This window comes from Chelonoidis abingdonii, chromosome 1 (genome assembly GCF_003597395.2).
Source record: "Chelonoidis abingdonii isolate Lonesome George chromosome 1, CheloAbing_2.0, whole genome shotgun sequence".
Taxonomy (NCBI): domain Eukaryota; kingdom Metazoa; phylum Chordata; order Testudines; family Testudinidae; genus Chelonoidis; species Chelonoidis abingdonii.
In genome coordinates, this window is record NC_133769.1 from 236,885,782 (window position 1) to 236,907,566 (window position 21,785).

At 41.8% G+C, this 21,785-nt stretch overlaps 1 protein-coding gene across 1 annotated transcript; it reads right to left on the reverse strand.

Annotated features, from left to right (window-relative positions):
• Window positions 1–1,422: 1,422 nt before the first annotated feature.
• Window positions 1,423–2,061, reverse strand: LOC116824455 (claudin-34-like). Its single transcript, XM_032779750.1, has one exon. It carries the CDS (start codon window positions 2,059–2,061, stop codon window positions 1,423–1,425), a length of 639 nt encoding a protein of 212 aa, XP_032635641.1.
• Between the last annotated feature and the right edge of the window lie 19,724 nt (window positions 2,062–21,785).

Consider the following 21,785-nt stretch of genomic DNA (forward strand, 5'->3'; position numbering starts at 1 on the left):
GGTAAAATTGATGCAGAATTGGCCAAATCAGGCAGTTTTGAACAGCATCCTGAAAGGAATGGTGGAGGAAGTAGAGTTTATTGGCAGGGGGAGAAGATGGATATGGTAGCATGTCTTCCCAGAAGTAGAAAATTGGAAGAATTGCAAGAATTTGGCTTTGCTTTCATCATTTTCATTTTTTTTGACCTCAGAAATTAGGAATGAAAAGCAACAGCAGAACTAATTACCAAAAATAATAACTGCCAGCCAGAACTGGTTTGTTGGCATTCTACATCTTGTACAGTTAATGTTTACATAAGTATTTTGGAAAACACATTGTAATTAAAGCAATGACTCTTCATGTACGTTCATTTATATTCCTAGGACTTTTGTAACAGAGATTTGAAAATTCAGGGCCTCTCATGGGACTTCACTCAAAAGGTCTCTTACCACTACTGTTCAGTTGTTCCCTCGAAACCCTGATTTTTGTGGGCATCTCTGGTTTATTGCTGTGCTTTGGACATTTTTAAAAATCCAATTAACATATAAAACAGTTGCTGCCACCAAAAGTTTCATGCGTGGATTTCTGATGATAGAAAGAACAGATTTCAACATAAGAAATATTCTAGAAGTGACACTGGTCAAAGATGTTTCCCTCTTTCACATTCCTTTTTGAATTAGTGCAGTCTCTGATCAAGAAGCATATGTTTTCAGACTTCCTGGATCTTTTGTTTAAATGAGGAACTGATAACACACCATACTTCCAGGTGAAGACTTGCAGCAAGCAAAGCAAGGACATACAAATAAATATAGGGTCAAATACAATCAACTTCAGAGGGCACCCTACAGATAGAAGAGAAACTAGTAAGACCTCTTTAGTACAATACATGGAGACTCATAATACAATTGTAATGATATTCAAGTTGAGTTTGACTACAGTATGTACTAGAATTCTTGATATGTTACTGAAAGTCTTCTATGCAGGACAAAAATATCTTGGGAGCAAAAAAAGACAAGTTCACATTGAGAAAATATAGTTGCACAAGGTGTGTAATAGTGGAAGGACCTAATTCAGTGGGACAATATCAATTCCTTGAACATATTAAGCAGCTTGTTTTTCTAAACTTTAATACATGAATAAAGTCCATATATGCAGATGACAACAAATGCTTGAAGTCAGCAGCTGTGGCATGAATCAACCAATCATCTCATCGATGAGTCCTTGATAATGTGTGGCAATTAATAGGAGAGTTGTTTTATGTGCAAACCACTAACCATGGCCTTTACTTGTATTCATCTGGTTTGAATACCCAAATATGAATGCCACTGTAAGTTAGAATAAGATCCAGATAAAGCCTTAACATACAGTTCCTGGGTCATTATATTTATATTTTAACTATGCTCCACCTGTCTGGCACAAAGTTCAAGTCTCTGTTATCAGGATTACACCCTAGCATTTGTGGTGACAGGAAATCTGTAAGAAAAAGAGAAAGTCGCACTCATCAGCAGCAGGATGGCAGATATAATCCCAACAGGAATAGCAGCACCAACTTCCTGAGTCACTGGGCTGGAAGGCATGTAGAAAGAAGGGGGAAAGGAGATCGTTTGGTTGTGCACTACAGAATAGAAATTCCAGCTCACTGGAATTAAGACACAAAGACCTGCAGCTAGGTACAAGAATCCAGCCACTAGAAAAAAACGGATGATCTGAGTTTTGTAAAGTATTCCCATATAAATACTTCTCAAAGCAAATATAGTGGAAGCCATTCCCAGTGCACCAATGACCATGGCAATCAGCAGGAGGCCCTGAGCAACAAAAATTGCTTTAGGGATGGAGGTCTCATAGTCATTCATTTTATGACAGATCTGTTCTTTAAGGTCAGAGGAAACGTGGAGGTAACTGATGAAGCAAACTTTCCATATTCCCACCCATGCAATGCCAGAGGAGATGATGGTGGTGTTGTCCACGTGCCATACTCTCCATTCCACAAGTCCCATTGAAATCGTGCATAAGATCCAGCCTGTTGTACCAAAAGCAAAAGCAGCTAGTTGGAGGTGAGAAGTGCTTACTAGGGAGGTCATGATCTGGAGATCTTCAACAAATGTCAAAATTCTGTTGTGGGCATATTAGCCATACAGACAATTGCAGAGGCACTGAAAAAAACCACAATATATTATTATGAACATGATCATATTAGTTTGTTTGTTTGTGAGTGTATGGATGTATGTACGTACATGTGAGAGAGTACACATATAAAGGAAGTATCGTAGTCTCCTTTCCTTAACCATGGTGAATTTGTGAAGATTAGTGTTTATTACTGAATAACTTCAAGATTTTCTTTCAGTTCACTTTGTTGTACTGGGGATGGGGAGGAAATGTCCCACATTGGCAAGTATTATAGGATTTATTTTACATTCCTAAACCAAAAGGAAAACTTCATGTATTTCCCAAAGTTATTTTCTCCATTGGTGCACATTGTGATTCTAGTATATCTTACAGCCTTGAAGTCTGAAATGCTCTGTTTACCCACAGAATGCAGGCAATGGTCCTGCAAGCTTCTTCATTCTACTATTGTACCTCAACTTAGAACTGAAGAGTTCAACATTAGACAAACTGAAAACAAGAGATCTGTAAGCATCGACCTCCCCATTCGTCCCCATTAAGATGAAGGCTGATGGTGAAGATTTAAATGTCAGCATTTATAATGATTAAACTGAGAATGTTTTAGCATTATTTTTGGATTGAGGGTAGATTTGGGACTGAGTAGAATACTATCCTGTTCTCCACATCTACATAGTGGAATAACATTCTCTAGTGTCTTAGATTTACAAACGGTGATTCATTATAACCCACCCAGCTTCCTCAGTTCCAGTCACCATGGGATAATAGTGGAATATTTCAGTCCTGGGCTCATATGCTGAGCTTACCAAAAGGAAGCAAACTAATCGTGCCGATTGGTTGTGTCATGCAGAAATTTTTTTGACCAAGAACTGGGCTGAGACCCCCAACTGTTTCACATAGGCTTTCAAATAACTATAGCAATGATTCATTGTCACTAATGATTATAGGACTTGCATTTAATGTATTACACAGACCTGACAGGCGCTATACATCTTTAAATTCCATGAGCTATCCATTCTCCCATCTCTTCCATCTTTTAATAACAGTCCAGATAAATTTAGTTTATAAACTGGTGGCTTGATTCAAGAAAGACAATATATTAGGCCAAATTTTTATTTCACAACAATAGGTAGATCTACAGTGAGGAGTTTTGAATGTTAACACACATAACTTTTCTATATATTTAACTTTTTAGAATTCCACAGATATATCCAAGCTATATCTAGCTAGCTGCGGTTCCTTACAAATAGTGTAGCTGAGGGTATAAATTGTCTAAGATCATTTTGGAAATCTTGGGTAGAAAAATCCAATAGTTAATCTCTTTATCCAATAATATATAGTAGGTCTGGACAAAAACATTCTTTCTTGACATACTGGTATGTTGTATACTTACTTCAGCATTGAAGATAATTCTAGAGAAAACAGGATAGCTAAGGCAGTTTTGAGGCACAAGCTAGATACAGCATACTCCTCAGTCTGATCATATCAGCTTCCACTGCACTTCTGTATTTCAGACAGATTCCAGAATGTCCATTTCCTGTGGGAAGAAGACAATCTCCATACTGCAAATGTATATTTAATCAATTGTCTGGTGGAGGGGGAGGGAATTACTCTGGCAAACTTACCTATATTTTTATCTGCTCAAAATGCATTACATTAATAAAGGCTCTTCAATCTGGTACATTATTTAATCATCTGTTTTATAGAAATCAGTAATTAATAGCTGCTAATAACCACACGGATATTATGTCCCCATGGGGAATTATAGATAGCCTGTCTTCTGTCTTAATTTCACATCTATGAAGTGCAGCTATTATATTTGTCTAGCACTGGGAGCACTGCATATAAAATTTTCATAGCTGACTTACCTCTGCTCAATTTAAGTGAGTTGACTCCAGTAGGAACAAAGATAGGCCAAAGCTGAACACTTTTGAAACTCCTACCCTTTGAGCATAGCTCAAAACTCTATATTTATAAACCACTGGTAAATAACTACTCTGTTCAGCAGCTGACTGCTACCAGTAGAGCTAGAGAATTTCACAACCAAGTCAGTGTCACAAAACATCAGAACTCATTAGAGAATAATCTCATCTTCATGCACTTGGATTTACCTGTTTGTTTTCTTGTTGAATTAAATGAGACTAAACCCCTTGATCAGTTTTTCTCAAACTGGAAGCATCGGCCATTAAGTCCCTCAGCCCAGGCCGCTTCCCACTGCCTCCATTGGCCTGGAGCAGCGAACCACGGCCAGTGAGAGTCACGATTGGCCGGACCTGCGGACAGGGCAGGTAAACAAACCAGCCCAGCCTTCCAGGGGCTTTCCCAACACAAGCTGTGACCCCATTTTGAGAAACACTGCCATTGATTATTATTCCCACTGCCAATCAAACCAATCCACATTTTAGCTTAGCATGGAAGAGACACAAGAGGGAATTTTTAAAAAATCAGGAAGTCTGATTTGTAACTTTTCTTTCTTTCTTTCCTTTTTAAAGATTGATTTTATTGAAACTCGGAAAAATGTTATTTGAAATTTAAATTAAAAAAGAAGGGGGGATTTACAGTAAGATCCTGAAATGCATTGAGACCCATTGGATTTTTTGAGGATGGCAGAGATGAAGTTTCATGTTTCTAGGATGCTCAAAAAGGAAAATTTTGCAAATGGCAAAAATGTTGCTTTCTCCATTCCCTGCAGGTTGGGGAGCCTTTAAATCCTGGTAAGTAACATGAGGTTTTTTCCCATTAATCAAACACTTTCGAAGTTTATTGAGTGAAATATCATTGACCTGCAGAGGGCATTTTGCTTTAAGATTTCATTGGGTAGTCTATGACTCAGCAAATAGACAAAATGCATTGACTTGTATGCAATGCCAAGGAATGTATTGTTGGCTTGAACTGCTGTACAGTACATTCAATTACCTTTAGAGCATTAATCTTAATATCAGTTTGGGATTTATCTATCGTGTTCCAAAATTACACAGCAAAATTCTGACAGAACAGTTGGTTAGACCAGTGTATAAACAGCATGCAAACTTGTGTACTTGTGTGTGCACAGGCACAAGGACCCAAACTAATGGTGTTACATATTATGGGCCAAATTCAGCCTGATGCAGCCAGACACTATTTTCATAGGCTTCAACGAGGAATGCATCTTATTTTGTCAAGGAAGAACTGGATTCATTATTACTTTTCAGTAAGAATGTGGCCTTCAAAAAGAAGCTAAGAAACGCCATTTTTAATTAAAACCTTTGGTTCCCCTGCAGATATTCCCCTAAAATACCTAAGGGAAAAAAGTGGAAGCTCAGTTGCAGTTCACATTTGGATCTAGACTGGATAAAGTACTAGCAAAATATACTGTAAGGAAACAATCCAACACTAACTTTAAGATGAACTACATGACTTACTGGACTGTTTCAGTCTCTGATGTCATGGTTTCTGTGAGGATTAGTTTTAGAGAAGGAGTCTTTAGGAGAAGGGAATGTGGTGAAAAGAGGTATGAAGTTTATGTAGGCCAGCAGCTGTGTCAAGGTTCCTTCCCCACTCTGAACTTCAGGGTACAGATGTGGGGACCTGCATGAACACCTCTAAGCTTAACTACTAGCTTAGAGCTGCTTTTGCCGCCGCCACCCAAGTAGTTTGAGTCATTTCGGAAACTCTGTCTTCTCCCCCAAAACCTTACCCTCCCTGGGTAGACTTGAGAGACTCCTCCATCAATTCCCTAGTGAACATCGATCCAAACCCCTTGGATCTTAAAACAAGGAGGAATCAAATATTCCCCCCTCCCCTTTCCCCCCAGCAATTCCTGGTGAGTCCAGATCCAATCCCCTTGGATCTTAAAACAAGGAAAAATCAATCAGGTTCTTAAAAAGAAGGCTTTTAATTAAGGAAAGAAAGGTAAAAATCATCTCTGTAAAATCAGGATGGAAAATAACTTTACAGGGTAATCAGATTCATAGAGCCCAGAGGAACCCCCTCTAACCTTAGGTTCAAAGTTACAGCAACCAGAGGTAAAATCCTCTCAGCAAAAAGGAACATTTACAAGTTGAGAAAACAAAGTTAAACTTAATACGCCTTGACTGGCTGTTACAAGTTTGAAATATGAGAGACTTGTTCAGAAAGATTTGGAGAGCATGGATCAATGTCCTGTCCCTCTTAGTTCCAAGAGCGAACCCCTCCCTCAAAAAAACCCAAAACAAATAATAATAATAAAAAAACTAAGAGCACAAACAAAAGCCTTTCCCCCACCAAGTTTTGCAAGTATCTTGTCCCCTTATTGGTCCTTTGGGTCAGGTGTCAGCCAGGTTACCTGAGCTTCTTAATCCTTTACAGGTAAAAGGATTTTGGTGTCTCTGGCAAGGAGGGATTTTTATAGTATTGTACACAGGAGGGCTGTTCCCTTCCCTTTATAGTTATGACAAGCTGCTACTCACTTCATAGTTTACTGTTGTTTTGTCTCTTACTAAGTCCTTCATTTTTTGCTTCACTGGGACATTATCATTTCATTAGCATATTACATCGAGAGCTAACTAAATAGAGCAGGAGTGAGTAAATACGAAATGTAAACTTGAAAGCACTGCATGGAGATTTGTAAAATGATCTATGGAAAAAAGAGAAGACAGCAGCAAGATGATAGGAGAGGATAAATTTAAGGAGTTTGCCTGAATAAAGAATCCTAGTTAATCCTACTGTCCGATTGCCTATTCTAGTCAAAACATTGCCTGGTAACCATTGGCTTAGAGAAGATGAGAGGTGAGCAAAACTACATCCCATGCCCTAGAGGGCCATGGTTTTCCTCTCATCAGTTACAAGTGATGGAATAAGAGATCTGGACTTATGGTGAAATCCCTTCAGCTCTGGTCTTGCAATTTGTGTGAGTGAGAGTGAAAGAAGGCTGCCATATGAACTGCCATTTCACTGTATAGTTTCATACAGTTTCTTGTGTCTCTTGTGTCTAAGAATGACACGTTTAATAATACTGCAATTGTTCAAGAAATAAACCTCCTCTGTTCTTTGACAGAGGTAAGATTTGCTGTCATGGCCATGTGTGTGCTACAGTTACAAGTGGGGAGAACAAATAAAACTGCAACCCTTCCATAATGCACTCTAAGACTAGGTACATATTGAAAGTTGTCTTTCTTGTCACTTCATTTATTCTTTCGGATCACAAAGGACTAAGTGACAAACTCTTGTGGCTGTGTTACTCATTCTCAGCTCAGTGAAACATAAATAGCAGCAAACCTGTTTCTATTTTGAGATCAGTGCTACATATAGTGGAAAGCTATTTTTAATAACTCTTTAACACCCTAGTCTACATTCATTAAGTGAGTTGTCCAATCTGTTTAAAAAAACCCTCCTATCTACCCACAGACAAACAGGTTTGAACAACAACAGGTGAATGAAGGAAGAAGGAGCAAAAAGATCTTACAGCGGCTGATAGAAACTGTTATTTTATTTGTGCATTAAATGTTATTATTGGGGGGGGGATCTTAAAAAGTTCTGGGTTCTGAAGTTCAAATGCTTAGTTCAAACTCTCTCCTTCTGACACATCACTCTCCATATAACAGGCTCTTGCTTCCTTCTTACAATGGAAAAAGTCCCTGACTATCCTGCTCTTTGGGAGGTGGCTGACAGAACTTCTCACTCATTTCCAGTTTCTGCAAGGGGCAGTTTGATGAATATACAGTATGGAAATCCTTCTGTTCCTGTTGCCATGGCTGCAGGGCTACCTGAGGCTCTGACCCCTTCTCTGAATGCACACAACTCAGATATGAGGCTTTGTTCCTGTGATTCCCTGGGGTGGAATGATTCTTCCACTCTTAGACCAGGTCCTGGACTACAGCACCTTGTGGATCAACTGGGCTTACCCCCAACTGGGTTTGGTTATCTGTGGTTTTTCTCTTACAGAGCTTGTGGCCAGTGGTGAATAGTGACCCCAAACAGCCTTCTTAAAACAAGGTGTGGTTTAATCTTAACAGAAGGAACAAGACAAAGCGTAGCAGAGGTTTTTAGAACAATAAAGCATCTATACTCATGTCCATTGTACCTAAACACAAACCCCAGACCCCTGCTCTCTGGAAGGTCTTGCTCTCAGAATGTTTCCCCAAGAGTCTCTTCTGTTGAGGGACAGCCTTTTTAATCCAGCCAAAATTCTCTGTTCCAGTTTTCCTGGCTTGGATCCCCCCTGTGGCTGCCAGTTGAGACCCTTTCTCCTTTGACACACTGTCCAGTGAGCTTAGCAGGGTGGCACTTCACAAAGAATGGCTTAGACACTGTCCCTCCATGTGGGTAAATGGGTGTTTCTCTGAAGCTATCGTCCTTCTTTCTGCTTGAATGAACCTGTTGTATTCATACATCCATCCTGCTTACAACAGCCAGACAAACAGAACATATAATAGTCACAAATTGTTATAGAGCAGTTTCACATCCATCACACCTATGTTCCACCTCGCTCTGGGATTATGCTGTGATGGGACATCATAACTTCTCTGCCCGTTACTGCTTTTCTTTCTAGTTAACATTTAAAAACTTTCTGCAGTCAGTGTGGCCAGAGCACCTGCTTCAGGAGTTTGAGGGCAAGAAAGTTCCTTATGAAAATATTTCTTAACCTGAGAAAAAGATTTAGGTTGGTTATAGGATGAGCAAAAACTCAGGATTTCCATATTCACTGGTTTGTTGATCTCCTAATTTACATTCGGGGGTTGAAAAGACTGATTTCTTTTCTCCTCTCTAAATCTCTCTATTTTAGAGTTGGTTGTTTTGTTTGTGTTTGAATGAGCTAATGTTGTGGCCAGGAACAATGTGGCATGGTTAATACTGCCTTGAGTAGAAAAGGCAGGTGCTGTTGAGAATTTTCACACCCAGCTCTGCCAGGGTATCTTATGTAGCCCTTGGCTTTTTTGAAGCTTCTCCGAAGCAGCTCCCACAGACAACATCCCAGATGCGGCAGCTGGGGAAAAAAATGAGACAGCAAAATGGTTGCTTGGTAACACTGAGCAGGTATTCTTTCAGGAGCCTCCGGAAAGAACCCCAGGACCGCAAAGGCCTGCCTAATCTGGGCGACACAGGAAGAGGCCAGGAGTCGGACTGTTATGCTAAGGCAGCCAACTGCAGGGCGTCGATAACCTGCACATGGCTGGAACCGTGCAGATGTAACCCACATACCTCCTGGGTGTGGTGCTCTGTGCCATCTAATGGCACCGAGATCACTTAGAGAGAGATTAATGAGTCTGCTCTACAGACTTAGCTAAGAGCCATATGGCTTTTAGCTTCTGCAGTAGAGGCTCAAGCACTAAAGTCCCAGGTTTGATCCCACCTGCAGACAACTGAGATCTGTCAGCCTTACACATGTGCACTGAGCCCAGACAGCCACAATATTTGGGGGAAAGAAGTTGCCTACAAGAGATCAGCTTCCAGTTGTTGGAGGAAATGCAGCCCCTTAGTTGCTCTCTGAAGGAAGGAGCACAAAATATTTAGTGCCCATTAGGTCGAGGATGGTCCACAGAACCTCTTATGGGAAGGAATGAGAGACCTCCATTGCTCCTGGGATATGTGGTGCTCCAAGACAGGGCTGCACTTAATTTTAGTTTTAGTCCAGCTCTGGGGTTCCCCGCAGCAATAGTCAACCCAGTAAGCTTCTGCAGCTACAGAAGCTGCTTCTTTTCCTGCGTAAACCTGAAGTCAGACTTACGGGGTTTCAGGCCTTTCCCAGAAAGGCACCACAGACTCCACCCCACCCAATTACCATCTATGGCAAGGAGGAAATCAGACATGGACACACACGCTCCTGCCATTCAGCTGCCATTCCAGGCCCCATATTCCTCAGGTTAGGCAGATTCAAGGAACAATTGTATCTTGGGTATCCCAGAAAGCCATGGATTTTTTTCAGCAAAACAGAGCCCCAACAAGAAGATTCCAAATCACACCGTTGTGCGGCATATAATATTTAAATTATGTGGCAGCAAGGACACTGGAAGTTTTGGTAGCAGGGCAGAGGATCATTCAGACTTTTGGACCCATTAAAGTGCAGAAGATGGTTTGGATTTCTGGCAACCTGGAAGCAGTTAATATATTGGGGGTGTTACTTTTCCCCACCCACCCTTCTTACACAAGGGTGAGATGACTTGAAATTTGGGAGAGGGATTTTGAATTCTTTTATCCTCCACTCCAGCAAACTTTAACAGCAAGTGCCTCCCTCACTTCCCCCATCCTTCCACCCCTCGTGACTTTCAACAACAGAGAACAATTCATTCAACCTTTGTGCTAAAGATAATGAAGCAGTGCTGCCATAGGAGACGGGTGTGTGGCGGCCCCGCGCCCTTGCTCAACACCTGCTGCAGGGATACAAAGACTCAGAGAATTTCCCTCTGGATTTCAGGACAATCACAGGTGGGAGGGAGGACTACATCCTCAAAAGGATGATCGGGCGGGAACTCTTGCCTCCATGCAAGTGATAAACATGACTCAGTATAAATGAAATTCTACAAATGAAGAATAATAAACCAGTAGAGTGTAGTATGGTTTCCCTATTATAGAATCATGGATGACTAGGGTTGGAAGAGACCCCAGGAGGTCTATTAGTAGCCTCCCTCCTTGTTAAAAGGTTTTTGCTATCGGAAATCTAGGGTAATTTTTAAACACTTTGAAGAGAAAATCCATTATAAACTCATCTCTACAAAATCAACATAATACAGTGATATGGAATGAGTTTTACCAGCTTCATTCCATTTCATTTGTTGATATTTTTAGCATTTGGTTGTGTTTTGCAATTAACGTTCAAATCCTATCTTAGTGCAGTTTTATTGCTTACATGCAGTTTTATTGCATCATTTAGGATGTAGCTTACTAACCAAATCCTCTGCTTGATTCAAATCTTCCAACAAAAAGTAAGTTTCAAAAACGGCAGGATAATTCTTAGCAATATCCCTATGATTTCATGGCTGAAAACTTAGTTCTTCAGCTCCCAGTTGGGAAAGCAAACTTTAAAGAAGCAAAGAAATACTCATATCTCCCTCCATCCTTTCTCTGTCAGATCTTCATAAAATAAGTAGAACAAAAAAAGAGAATCTTACTTTTGTGGGTCTGTGAGTGGCCTGAACCACAGAAGAGTCAGTTGCGTGAAACAGAGTTCTGGACACAGAATGCAGAGAGCTGGAAAAACCGCACCTATGTGGCAAGGTCTGATTTTTTTGAACTATGGAATATGTACCTCACAGTTCTTTTCAGATTCCCACTAAGTCAACACAGATATAATGAGGCAGTTAATCATTAACACGCTATAACATATGATGTACGTTTTACCATATAATTTTAATTGCACTAAAACTTTTATCAAAATATTTAAACACAGATTTTAAATTCAGTTTTCTGTAAAGTAATACTTCAGAAACATTGTCACAGTGATGAGATGAGTTTAAGACCAGGAGGAACCATTCTGAGCCGCTAGTGTGGGGTCCTGAAGAACACAGATCATAGAATTTGAAAATGTAAAGAGAGCGTGTCATAATTCTTTTCTCCTGTTAAAGTCTTGCTATCACATTTCTTGTGCCCCTAAAATTCACAGTTATGTCTTGGTGGTGAGGAGGAATGCAGGAATGGCTCCCAAAGCAAGATGTGAAATATATTATTTGATTTGCCATTTGGAGAAACAAATCTGAGCTGTTGCATTCTCTTTTTGCCTGGATTTGTTTTGACTCCATATCTGAGTAAGACGGCTGACACATTAACATTTCAATAAGGAGAACTGCTCCGAACTTGCTGTCTTGAAATCCATTTTTCTTTCTTTCTTCTTGGTTTTTAACTTCTTCCTGGTTTTTCCATGAGTGAAAAAAATGGCTCTGATTTCCTGGTAGGCACTCTCACCTTCCTTGCATTTCATCCTGGCTGGAGCCCACAGTATTTTTTGTTGTGGTCCACAGGCTCTTACAAAGAACAATTTCTATCCCATGCAATAAGTGCGCTGATTGGCCATTGCTTGCAATAAAGGGCTCTGCTAGGAGAAAGAAAATCCTTTTCCTGCTTCTCCTTGAATCACCTTACATCCCGTTATCTTCTCAGGGATGGATAGATTCACGGATTTGATAGCAGGTAACATGATAGGGTTCCCTGAGTGTGGATACTGGAACTTTCCCTCTCTGTTGTGGCTGCTCCAGATTGAGACTCTTTCTTTGGCTGGGAATAGCAGGGTTGTGGAGTTTGCCATTTTGTTGCACAGGCACGTTCGATTGCTGGCTTTATGATCGTGAATCAAGATGTTGCGAGGTTAGGTATGTTTTCGAAAGGGCTGAGAATTGTTGTTATGATTGGAGCCTGGCGACAGCCCTTGGACATTATTACGGATCTATTGATTCACAGTGACCACAAATTTGGGCAGTAGGTTGTGGCAGCTAGGAAAGTAATTTCCCTTCCTGTGACCAGGAATAGTGCAGCGCATGGGACAATGCATTTGTGGGTAAGGTCTAAATGCCCCGCCTATAAATGAAGCACCAATGCCTCTCCCCATGAGGAGAACAGGACTGGATTCTTGGAGATTCCCAAGGGTTGGCGGTAGAGACAGCTATGCAATTTTCTGCAATTTCATTGCAGAGATCTTTTTGAATTATGTTTAATTGTCATTAGAGTCTATTGTACCATTGAGGGCTGGGACTCTATGTCACCTCTCAAGGGGGGAGATGTGCAAGACCTGGGGGTTCAAAGAACTCTATTGAACAATGTGCCAGAGAGGAATGGGCTTTTGGAACAATAAGTGTGTGAAGTGATTTTCCTGGGGAATATCTAGGGGGATGTGAATGCAAATTCCCCACTTGCAGTTATGTAAATACCCAGCCTTTTGAAAGGATGGCCTCAGGCATAAGCCATTGTCTGCTGATCACCTGTTATATGAGAACAAGTTCAAAGGCCAAAATTATATAAAGGAAAGGCTAAAGTATTTGTGGTTGTTCTGTTTCTGAGACAGTTATGAACTTGTAACCATCAGGAAAACCAGTTGGGGAGTTTTGAAGGACTGACGTATATGAGACCCCACAGTAGGAGTTGGCGAGACTTCTGGTAAGCTTTTTAGCATGCACACGTGGGGGAAGGGGGCTGTTTTTGTTTTTCTCTGTAATGCTTGCACTTTAGGAATAAATATGCTCGATTATAAAGAGCTGTATGGTAACTAATAACTACGGGATATTATGCTGTTAATAGTCTCTAGAGAGAAAGCAAAGCACAGACTGGCTTGCTGGGGATATCACAATATAGGTAGAGAACTGTGCAGACTGAAAAATTCCAGTCAGGAGGAAGAAAAAAGTGGTTTCTACTGAAGAAAGGTGATAGTTTAGGAGCCAGAAGCCTGCAGTGGGTGCTCTTGGTAGACTACAAGGCGGGAATACAGGTGCAGTTGCCCTGAATGGTGACAATGGTCATTCCTATGCAATAGCAAACCCACTCTCTCTGGCCTGCCACATTCTGGAATAGAAAGGCTTCTCTGAGCCTTGGGTTAGGTGAGGTGATCACACTCAGAAAACTTTGAGACACTCTCTAAGAGAGCTGCTCTGATCCCCTTTCCCCATTACTGCCGCCAGGGTGTGTCATCACTCAGGAGTTAGCCTTGATTGAGTTATCTGGAATTTTTGGCCATGCAGCTGTAGCTTCCGTCAATGGCACACTTAGGCCTGGTCTACACTACGCGTTTAAATCGATATAAAGAGCGTTAAATCGATTTAACGCTGTACCCGTCCACACTACAACGCCCTTTATATCGATATAAAGGGCTCTTTAAATCGATTTCTGTACTCCACCCGATGAGAAAGGAGTAGCGCTAATTCGATATTAACATTATCGGATTACAGTTAGTGTGGAGGAAATCGACGTTATTGGCCTCTGTGGCGGTATTCACCACAGTGCACATTGCTGTCCAGAGCAGCACATCTGAACTCGCGACCCGGATGCAGCGGGCAGGGTAAACGAGGCATTTCATAAGCCCTGGCAACTTTGAATTAACATTTCCCGTTGCCCAGCTGGAGTCTGATCAGCAAACGGCTGGGCGATGCAGTCTCAAATCCAAAAAGCTCAGCTGACCGGGATTGACTGGTCATTGGTTGCTACAGTACGGGAGATACTAAGATCTGATGCGCTGTATGGGGAGACAAATCTGTTGTATCAGAGCTCCGTTACAGAACCGAAATGCAAAGCGTTTGAAAAGAAATCTCCAGGATACACAGCGCTGCGTGACAAGCGTAACGGGAAGACAGAGACTCAAATGGCGCTCATGGATGGAGGGGTACTGAGGACTCCAGCTATCCCACAGTCCAGAGCAGTCTCTGAAAAGTTTTGCATTCTTGGTGAGCTCCAATGTCGTAGGTTCAAACACAGTGTCTGGCATGGTTCAGGGAACAGCTCCTCAGTTTCTTTCCCCTCCCCCACCCCGTGAAAGAAAAGGGAAAGAAATCATTTCTTGACTACTTTCAATGTCACCCTATGTGTACTGAATGCTGCTGGTAGACGCGATGCTGCAGCAGTGAAGAGCAGTATCCGCTCCTCTCCCTCTCCCTCCTCAGTGGTAGACAGTGCAATAGGACTAGTAACCGTCCTCATGAATACTAACATGTTGACATCGGGCCAACATTGCTGGTTACCCCAGTAGATAGGACAGAACGGCTATAACCAGCTTCATCATAGCAACTGGGGGCTTCAGCCTCCCTTTCCTGTGTAAAGAAAGATTCTGTACTGCCAAGACTGTCATAGCAGCAGCATGCTGGCTCCTCTCCCCCACACTGCTTAATGTCCTGCCTGGTCTATCATCGTGCGGGAGGCTGCCTCCCCCTCATTTTATGTCACTAAACACTCAGTGTTCTTATTCCTGCATTCTTTATTACTTAGACACTGGGCAGGACACTGCCATGGTTCCAGGAAGGTTGGGGGAGGAGGGAAGCAACGGGTGGGTTGTTGCAGGGGCACCCCTTGTGAATACTGACACGGAGCAGCTGTGCTTTGATCACTAGTCCTCTAATACACTTCCCCTTATTCTAGGCAGGACTGACTTTCAGAAACCATAAGGGAGGATTGACCCAGTCCAAGTGAGTCAATCCCAATTTTGCTTTTGTGTGCGCCCCAGCCGATTTCAGCCAGGGGCACTTCATGATAGCAGCGGACAGTACAGAGGAGGAGAGATAACCGTCATCTCATTGCCAGTTTTCTCCAGCAGTAAATGGAACAGAACGACCGGTAACCATCTCTGCTATATTGCAAAAGTAAGTGAATGCTGCTGTTAGCGCTGGAGTATGCCTCTCTGTCCGTGGCATCCAGTACACATACGGTGCCAGAAAAAAAAAACTGATGGCTCCATGGTTGCCGCTATGGCGTTCTGCCAGGGCAATCCAGGGAAAAATGGCGCGAAAGGATTGTCGCTGATGTTTTCCAGAGGAAGGAATGACTGATGAATTTACCCAGAACCATCCGTGACAATAATGATTCAACCAGAATTCCAAGGGGCGGGGAGACTGCGGGAACTATGGATAGCTCAGAAGAGCTACCCACAAGCAACGCTTCAGAAATCGACGTTAGCCTCTCGACCATGGACGCACAACGCCGAATTACTGTGCCTAGTGTGGCCGCATGAAATCGAATTTATAATATCAGTTTTATAAAACCGATTTTAGCTAATTCAATATTATCCCGTAGTGTAGACGCGGCCTTAGACAAGGTATCTGTCTCGGCCCTCTTTGGCTGCTTAGCAATGGCAAAAAACCATCACGACATTTTAAAGATGAAAACTTGCATAAAAATGAGATTCCGATATGTCTGTCGACTGCTACCACAGCACAGTGGCATTCTGTTTCAACTAGACATCTGTGGAGCTTAGCCTGAGATGCGTGTGATAATGTAACCCATTACATAGGCTGAGCCATTTCTGTCTCAAGGGGTAATGTAACATGGCCAAGCAACTGGGATATGAAAATTGGCTACAGCATTTCATTAGCATGTTATTATGCTTTGTAGAGTCACACTGTGCATTTACATGATAACACCAGCAAATTATTAAGGAGAAGATGGAAACTAGGGAAGTTTTCTGCCTTCCTCTTCCCCACCCACCCTTCTCACATCTCCAAATTGTTTGTTCATTGTCTAAACAGTTACTAGCTTCCCAGCCAGGAAATAAAATTTCTCCTCTCCATGGGCCCAATCCAAAGCCCATTGAAGTTAGTGGGAATCTTTTCACTGACTTCAAAGTGCTTGGGATCAGGCCCTGTATGTTCTGTGGGTCGCACGATATGTTCAATAGCCTGGAACTGGAAATATTTGCTGTAAATGAATTTTCACTACATTAGCCAAGTGGAAAAGCAGGCTGAAATCAAGCCACAGCGCTGGACAATGACTTTCCGGTTGGCCCGGAGGGAGCAAGCAGCAGTTTGTAGTTGCAGAGCCCCATGAACAGACGAGAGAACAAATCGGGACTCAGGCACAAGTCCGTCCATGCTCCTCTGGGAGTAAGGGAGTAAGTGACTTCACCTCCTTTCATGGAGAAGCTCATTGGTCCCTGTGCACCTGGCCAGCTAGTGAGGACAGTGAGTTGAAGGGTGCAGGTGCAGCCATGTCACCACTCTGCCTGTTTCTTTGCAGCAGGAAATAGTGGGTGAGTAGCACCTCTTCCAGCTATCACAGAAAGAGTCAGTAGTTGACACACCCTCTTACTCTGCTGGGTGGCCAAGCAAGGGCTGTGACAGCTAAATATGCACTGTGCGATAAAGGGAATTTTTTTTCCACACAGTACATATTTAGCTGTGGAACTCATTGCCACAAGATGTCATTGAGCCCAAGAGCATAGGAAGATTGAAACAAAGGATTGGGTATTTATGGATAACTGCCAGAGTTGTTAACAATAGTATAGATTTAAAAAAAAACAACAAGAGTACTTAGAAGAGAAAAACTAATACTTTTGAGCACATGCTGACCTCTAAATGGAGATTGGAAGAAACTTTCCAGGTGAGCAGGTTACCAAACCTCTCCAGCTGGAATTTATGGGGTATCATTCTCTGAAACATCTACTGTTCACCGCTATTAGAGACAGGATACTGGACTAGATGGATCACTGGTCTGATCTTGTCTGGCAATCCCTTTGTTCCTGAGCCTATGCATGTAATGCTTGCATGATGTGATGAGGACTGGAAGTGGTTGCTAAACAAAGCTTGACTTTTTTTCCTAGTGAGTTTATCACTGACTCACTTTCCTCAGTGAGTCCCAATACTTTGGAATGCTGAAGTACAGTCAAAATGCTGCAAGGTAGTCTTTGCACAGCCCATGGAGAAAGGCAGCTGTGGCTAAAATCATCTACAATTACACTGGGTTCCAAATGGGAAACCTATAAAATCTTACCATATTTCAAGCCACATTCAGTCCATTTATAGCCAAGGCAGTGGTTCTTAAAGGAAACCGATTGCTCAGTTGGACAGGATGATGGAAATCTCATTAGGATGCAGTGGAGTGGTTGATTCAATAATATGAAAGAATGGATACATAGCAAAAGCTCTGGGCCAGATTCTCAGCTAGTGTAAGTGGGCCCAAGCTACATGGATGGCAGAAAAGTGGGCCCAAGCTACACGGATGGCTCTGTCCATGTGTACCAGCTGAGGGTCTGGCCCTCTTTTTCACTGGTGCTTGTGTCGTTGCTAGTGGCTTTGTTTTAGATGACTACAGATACCCTTGGATTTTGCTGTAGATATTTTATATGACCCAAAGACCTGGAAGAGGCACATGATTCTTGATATTCCATCCTTCCAATATCCAAAGTATGTAGCCACCTAGCACACTCCAAAAAGGTTTTTACTTTGAATATATTTTGCTATGAATATAGGTGAAAATCACTTATACAAATGCACGCACTATGCACAGCTCTTGCCGTAAGTACATAATATACCATTTAGTGGCATCACATACTGTGCTATACTAGTAATGGGAGGCTAGGTGAGTAGCAGATAATTGAATTCAAGAGGCCTCATAATCAGGTTATATCCAGACTCTCTCCCTTTCAAACATGTATTGCCTAACGTGAATATTTTATGTTTGGAATATCACTCTGCTGGTGCCACTTCCCAACCCCCCCTAGGCCACTGACTGTGTCTGAGATATCAAGAGGTTTGCTGCCCTCTTCCCAAGCAGATGTGTCTTCTGTTCTCAGCCCTGGCTGGGGATCATGGGAATTGGTATTACCAAGGAGCTCCTGGGAGCTTGCACAAGTTCCTTCTTCACAAATCTGGCCTTTCATTAAAAGGCAACTTGCAAGCTTTCATTAACAAAGGTTTCTAGCTCTATTCTGTGAGGAATTAGCCTTCTACCACATAATCTGATTCCTTAGAAGGGATCCCCAGAGACCCCAAGGCCACGTGTGTTATCCTGGGGGACTGAGCTCAGGATGGAGATTTTGGCTTTGTAGCATAGTATATATTTATACATCCATTATGGACTAAATGTTCAAGTCAGGGTGACTTCAGTGGGATTTGTGGGTGTTCAGCAGCTCTGAAAGTTCAATCACTTATATTTAGGAGCCTAACTAGAAATGTAGGGGTAAATAGAAAGCGTCAGGCTTTTCCCTCTCTCATTCTCTTTCTATATATACACATTAAAGTGGTGTCATACTGGAATAAAACTTTCCATGATAGACAATGAGTAGCCTAAAAGAATTTCAATAGTCAGCAGACCGAGCTATTTGCTGCATCATAAACATGGTGTCCAGATCAATGTTCCTTTCTTTATTCTCAGTCATCAGCTCTTTAGCTCACAGAGATCATGCATAGATGGTGTCTATACCAAACACTCCTAAAAAAGTTTGGACATGTTCCGTCTGATCGCAACAGGAAACGTGAGCATATATGTCCATACGATAAACCAAAAAATGAAAAGTCAAAGAAAGTCTTTTCTTCACATCTGCTGACTAAAAAAACTAATAAATCATTTGCTCAACAAGAAATTGGTTATTTTCAAAGAGTGGATCTGAGGAAATCCAGACCCAAAAAAAAAAAAAAAAAAAAAAAAAAGCAGTAGCCCTTTTAAGACCTCATTTACTTTTTAGTAGTTCCACTATTATTCCCAGAAAGTAATAAGCAGGTCATTAGAAAATTCAACACACACATTTCCTGAAGACTTATGGATTCTACTACAGCTATCTTAGAACCCACTATATGAGTTGATAACAAATGGTATCTCGGTAGTCATTCTGGATGTGTTTTTCTTGTATTTTTCCATCTTCTGGGCACTGACTTAAGGCTTGTTATTCTCAGCCAAGAGCAGTTGTGGGAAAATTAAATAGCATATGTTCCTATCAAAGAGAATGGATTAATGGAATCAATAGAAAACACCATTGTTTTCAAAAGCTTTAAACCATTTACAAAGGAATCTCACAGTCAGAACACAGGACAATGTTAAAGTGCCTTCCTAGTAAGAAACCTGTGTGACCTCTGGGTTATGGCAGTTGGTCACTAGCAGATCATTTTGGAAAACCAGTGGACATCAACAGATCACAATATTTCAACTGATCTCTATCGTGTCTAAATCTGTTCAATAGGAAATATTTTTTCTATGGAGAAACTTAAAATATTATAAAGATGAAATGTAAATATAAATGGATTATGCAGGATCTGCAATCCAAAAATTATTCTCATGAACTATAAAATCATTGAAATCATTCTAAATCATAATATAATGGAAGAGAAATGCCAACATTTCTCTAGCCCTATGTATGCTAAAATGCAAGACACACACAATTTAGAAAGACCATCAAGGCTGACTCAGTGGTTGGAAGGTAACACTGTAGATCCTGGGAAGGTGAGATTAGTTTTGTGTTACCCTATGGTGGTACTTGCTGGATGGCTAAGCATGGCATTAATGGAACATCTGAAGGAGAGTCAGTGTTGCAAAAGATATTTTTACAGCAACAGGTTGGAGAAACACAATTAAACATAGCAGCTAGCCTAAAGCTTTCTTGGAAACAAAATTGCAGACAAATCCTGGATTACAGTTGTGTAGGTTGAGAGAGTTAGAGTTGGGGGAACACCTCTCCTCAAGTTCCAACATCTGTTTCAAACTGTGTAAGGCTGTTTTGGGAAAGCTAGTCTTGTCCTGAATTCCAAGACTTGAATCAAACTGTGTCTTCATAAAGATGTGCCAGCTGTTATTTTCCCATATGCTTGTCTTACCTGTTGCTCTACACAAGTCACTTTAACTTTTCTTCTAGCACTCCTTTTATGGCAGGAGCAGGAGGTAAAATTAGAAAACTGTTGGCAATGGTAAATATTTACCAAAGAGGTCACACAATTGCACCTTGTGAGGTGGCTGTAAAATGAGTCATAATTGAGTCATAATGGCCTCAAAAACATGAATTGTGAATTTCCTGGCTGCTGTGGACTGAAATGCCAACCTAAATGGTACACAGATGTATTTTGCATAATAGATTCGTAGTAAAAAGAGATTCATAGAATAAGCCCAGAAGAGACCGTTATATTCAGGAACTCAAACCAGATATCACAGACCATTTCACCCACTTATTGAGCCCAATAACCTGTTTGTTTGTTTGGCTAAGCAAACCTTCCAGAAAGACCTCCAGTCTTGAAGGCACCAAGAGATGGAGAATCCATCACTTCCCTTGGCAGTTTGTTCCAACGGTTAATCACCCTCACTATTAAAAATGTGTTCCTAATTTCAAATGTGAATGTCTGGCTTCAAGCTTCCAGCCACTGGCTCTTGTTATACCTCTTCCCTGCTGAAGAGCCCTTTAGTAAACAGGTACTTATACTCTATAATGAAGTCACCTCTCATTTTTAATAAGCTAAACTGACTGAGCTTATTAAGTCTGTCACTGTAGGGCATTTTCTCCAGCCCTTAAATCATTTTTGTGGCTCTTTTCTGCACCCTCTACAATTTTCAACATCCTTTTATAACTATGGACACCAGAACTGGATCCAGTGTTCCAGTACTGGTCTCACCAATGCTGGATACAGAGAGAAAATCATCTCCGTACTCATTGATCCTCTGCTTACATCCAATGACTCTTTTTGCTACAGCATTTCCCTGGGATCTCATGCTGAGTTTCTTATCTCCTCTCACCCCTAAATCACTTTCAAAGTAACTTTTTTCCAGAGTACACTCCCCCGTTCTGTAGTGTGACAAAGTTCCTCCTCTACCTTGGTAGGTCCTGTGCTTCTTGGCAGATTTGCTCACCTCAGTGATCTTCCCCACAGTCTGGGTCAACTCCTCCTGTGTCTGATCAGGAGTTGGGGCCCCAGGCCCGCCCTCTATCCTGGGTTCCAGCCCGGGCCCGTGGATTAGCAGCTGTCATAGTACTCCTGTAACAGCTGCATGACAGCTACAACTCCCTGGGCTATTGCCATGGCATCACTCCAAACACCTTCTTATCCTCACCACGGATTCTCTCCTGATGTCTGATATGCTTGTCTCCTTAATCTCCAGCAAGTACACTCTCTCACTCTCAGCTTCTGCTCTCACTCACACTCCTTCTCCTCTGGCTCCACCCTGCCTGACTGGGGTGAGCTCCTTTTTAAACCAGGTGCCTGATTAGCCTGCCCTGATTGGCTGCAGGTGTTTTAGTAAGTAGCTATCCCACTGTCTTCTGAGAAGGTCTAATTGGTCCAGGTGCCTTGATTACCTGGAGCAACTGCCATGTGGTACCATGCGTCTTAGGGATTGTTTAGCCTGGGCT

Excerpts from the sequence above, each read along its gene's own strand:
- LOC116824455 (XM_032779750.1), bottom strand. The coding sequence starts at position 2,061 with ATGACCTCCCTAGTAAGCACTTCTCACCTCCAACTAGCTGCTTTTGCT.